Source organism: Monopterus albus, unplaced genomic scaffold, assembly GCF_001952655.1.
Source record: "Monopterus albus unplaced genomic scaffold, M_albus_1.0 scaffold124.1, whole genome shotgun sequence".
NCBI lineage: Eukaryota > Metazoa > Chordata > Actinopteri > Synbranchiformes > Synbranchidae > Monopterus > Monopterus albus.
The window spans coordinates 256225-259399 of record NW_018128004.1 but is presented as its reverse complement, the minus strand read 5'-3'; the positions used below and the strand labels follow the sequence as shown (position 1 = coordinate 259399).

The following is a 3175-nucleotide window of genomic DNA, read 5'->3' as shown; positions in this document are numbered from 1 at the left end:
AATAATAAAAATAATTTATAGCTTTATGGGTGTATTTATTTTGATATTTTAAGTATATTTCTGATACTTCTGTACTTTTACATACTATATGTAGGATTTAGAATGCAGAGGTTTTGTTTACAGTGAAGTATTCTTAAATTGTTACACTGGTATTTTTACTAAAGTATGGGATCTTCCACCAGTGGTCAGTTAGTATGCTTGTCCAGTAGTTTGGCCAAACTGATTTCTTGCAAGATACTGCATCTTTGCAATGAATGGCCAGATTAAACCTTCCATTTGCTGTGAGTTTTAAAATGATGGTTTCAATGTAATGATTTAGGCATTTCCTGACCTTTCATCTAGCAGCATTTTTCTCCATGACAAAGTAGCTCAGTAGTTCTTAGCCCAGTTTCCAATTATGGTCCCCAAATAATGATTGGTTGATTGGTCAAGCTCCAAAATTAACAAATTTATCAGGATGGCGTTTGTCTGGGTTTATTGTAGCAGCTCTGAAATTCTGACAATTTGCTATCTTTCCTATCCTCAGTGCACTACCAGAAGATTGTCCACCGGGACATCAAGCCTTCGAACTTGTTACTGGGTGATGATGGACATGTAAAGATAGCAGACTTTGGGGTCAGCAACCAGTTTGAGGGCAATGATGCTATGCTGTCCAGCACAGCAGGCACTCCTGCCTTTATGGCACCAGAGACCTTGTCAGATAAGCGCAAGTCCTTCAGCGGCAAAGTAAGTTCATACATAATGTACATTCTTACATAAATGTCAAGTGCTTTGTCTTTGCTAGTCCTTGTATTCTGTGAGTGTGCCAGAGTTTGAACTGATGTGGTTACAGCAGCAGCTGCTGGTGCCAGCCTGGGCCTTAAACTCATGATTTGAAAATGAAAACCATTAAACCAAGGTGGGTTTTCAGACCTTTGCTGGCCTGCCAGTCCAAGGCGCAAGCTCTCACTCTTGTGTGTTAGCTGTTAACTAAGGTGCTCTTGAAAACAAAAGCAATACCAGAATAAACAAGTGGAACAGTTTGCTGTATTGATCTGGGAATATTTCACATCATTATACAGTACTGTTTCTAATTTTACAGGATAACCTGTCAGTCCTCTGTAATGGTGGCAGACTGATGAAGTTGCTCAAGGAATGACCTTGCATGTCCATAAATGAGGGGCCAGAATAGGATATTTGATTGCTATCAGGATACAAGAGCCATTCAAGTGCCTCAGCTTGCTGTTTCCTCAGACTTTCAAAAATACAGTATGTGCAGTCTTAATGCCCCTTATTCACGGACTAGTCTTGCATTCTTCATGATTTTGATTAGTTCTGTTAGGTTATTTTTTAGTTAGATAGATATTCAGAGATTTGTTGTCTATGAATGTTTAGTGTAGCCAGGATGTCTCCTCAGGATGTTAAATGCAAGGTTAGTTAAAAAGCAGAGAAGGGCTCAAGTCAGGGACAAATGTTATTATGACGGTAAAAGTAACCATAATATTTGTCTTAATGTGTAATGTTATGTCAAATTGTTTTAGATACACACCACGAAAACAACAGCCACACACATTATTTTCTTCATGTTTGGTCTACTGCTCTGCTCAGCTGCCAAGCTGGCATATCAGGTGACGTCACGGTTCGACAGCCCAGAAAGAATTAATATTGTATAGCAATGCTTAGTTCGGGGTCTTGCTGCTTCCGGGCTGCTCGGGCAGCCTGGGGGTTGGAAGATCTCTGGACTTGAAGTGTGAATTCTTGCCTGTGACTTTTTGAATAAACCAGCACGGATATATTTTTTATATACTCAAGTGGTCTGAGTCGTCCCTCTGAGTTCCTGGTTTGAAAGAACCGGATGAGGCTTTATAATGGAATAGAGCCTATAGTTCAAACAATGTTCTAGAGAGCTGGTGTCCATTATGCACCAACATTTGATTTTGGTGTAAATCAATGATGAAATATTTAGTATATGACACTTGTATGCCACTTAAACCCTGAGTTGAGTGCCAGTAATACGTCAGACCATTAGAACATGTTAGTCATACAGCAAATGGATTCTGCTTCTGACCACATACATCCTGCTGTGTCTGACAGTAGACATCCTTGAAAAATAATATATAATAAAACAATTCAGTAATAAAATAAAATACTAATGTGCCATAATCCCAATAGACAGTCTGCATTGATTTAGTTCACTGTGTTTGGATTGCTTTGTATGGTTTTTCAGTCTGTTTGGTATTATGTGACATTGAATGTCTTCACTGCTGCTTTCTTACAGGCACTGGATGTGTGGGCCATGGGAGTTACCCTCTACTGTTTTGTTTTTGGGAAGGCAAGTCTGCACATGTTCTGTCTCTCAGGCAATTATCAAAGGTAACTGTAAAGGCTGGGATAAGGCAGACTCCAGCGCCTGTTAACAGCACCCAGTGGCTCTATAGAAACACTTTTACCAGTATTTTTGTTTGATGCAGCAGTTGTTTAGTGCAGTGGTGGGCTGTCAGGGCCAGCAAGGCCTTCTCTGCTGGCCTAAACACTATCAGAAGCACTGACCTACATTTACAACCTAAATTCTAATATTTGTTCCATGAAATTGTACAATTAATTTATTCCCAACAGTCTATTCTCTTCATTTCGTAGCATTTCTCTTGGCTGCACTGCTTCCAGTAGGTGTATGTGGATGTTAGATTTTTTGCCCAATCAGATTTCAGCCTCTATGTATTGCCATGTCAATCTAATCTGCCCAGGGCCTTCAGAATCAGAAGTGCTGGCCGATGTAACATACTATACTGTTTCTTTAACCAATCAGATTTCAAATTCGCCTAACAGGGCCAGCTAGCTGGCCTACAATGATGTCAGCATTTTCCCGTCTTCTGATTGGTTGGTCAGAGCAAAACTGTTACAGTGAAGTTCGACTAGCAAAACACATCTGTAGAGATCTGCACATTAATACATTTGAGTTAGAGTTTTTTACGCTCATAATGGCTGACGGAGGAGGGGGAATTGACTTGGTCTTGGACATACTTAAAAGTCCATTTTCAAGGAGGACTTTTCCAGAAAAGCTAGACATTGTGACGAGAGGTCGGCCAACCCCGAAGCTAGCTAGAGTGACAGGTGAGCGGGGTATAAATAGGGATAGAACGAATGAAGTGCAGCTGGTGATAATCAGGGGATGTGGAGCAGGTGTGCTAGGTGGTGT

The 3175-nt window shown here is 40.5% G+C and overlaps 1 protein-coding gene across 2 annotated transcripts in view; it reads left to right on the top strand.

Annotated features, from left to right (window-relative positions):
* The window catches only part of camkk1a (calcium/calmodulin-dependent protein kinase kinase 1, alpha a), a 119306-nt gene that overhangs the window by 80740 nt on the left and 35391 nt on the right, over positions 1-3175 (top strand). For both annotated transcript variants that reach the window (XM_020612378.1, XM_020612377.1), the window contains exons 10-11: positions 527-726; positions 2258-2311. In XM_020612378.1, coding sequence (XP_020468034.1) covers positions 527-726; positions 2258-2311 — 254 coding nt within the window. The remainder of the gene's footprint in view (positions 1-526; positions 727-2257; positions 2312-3175) is intronic.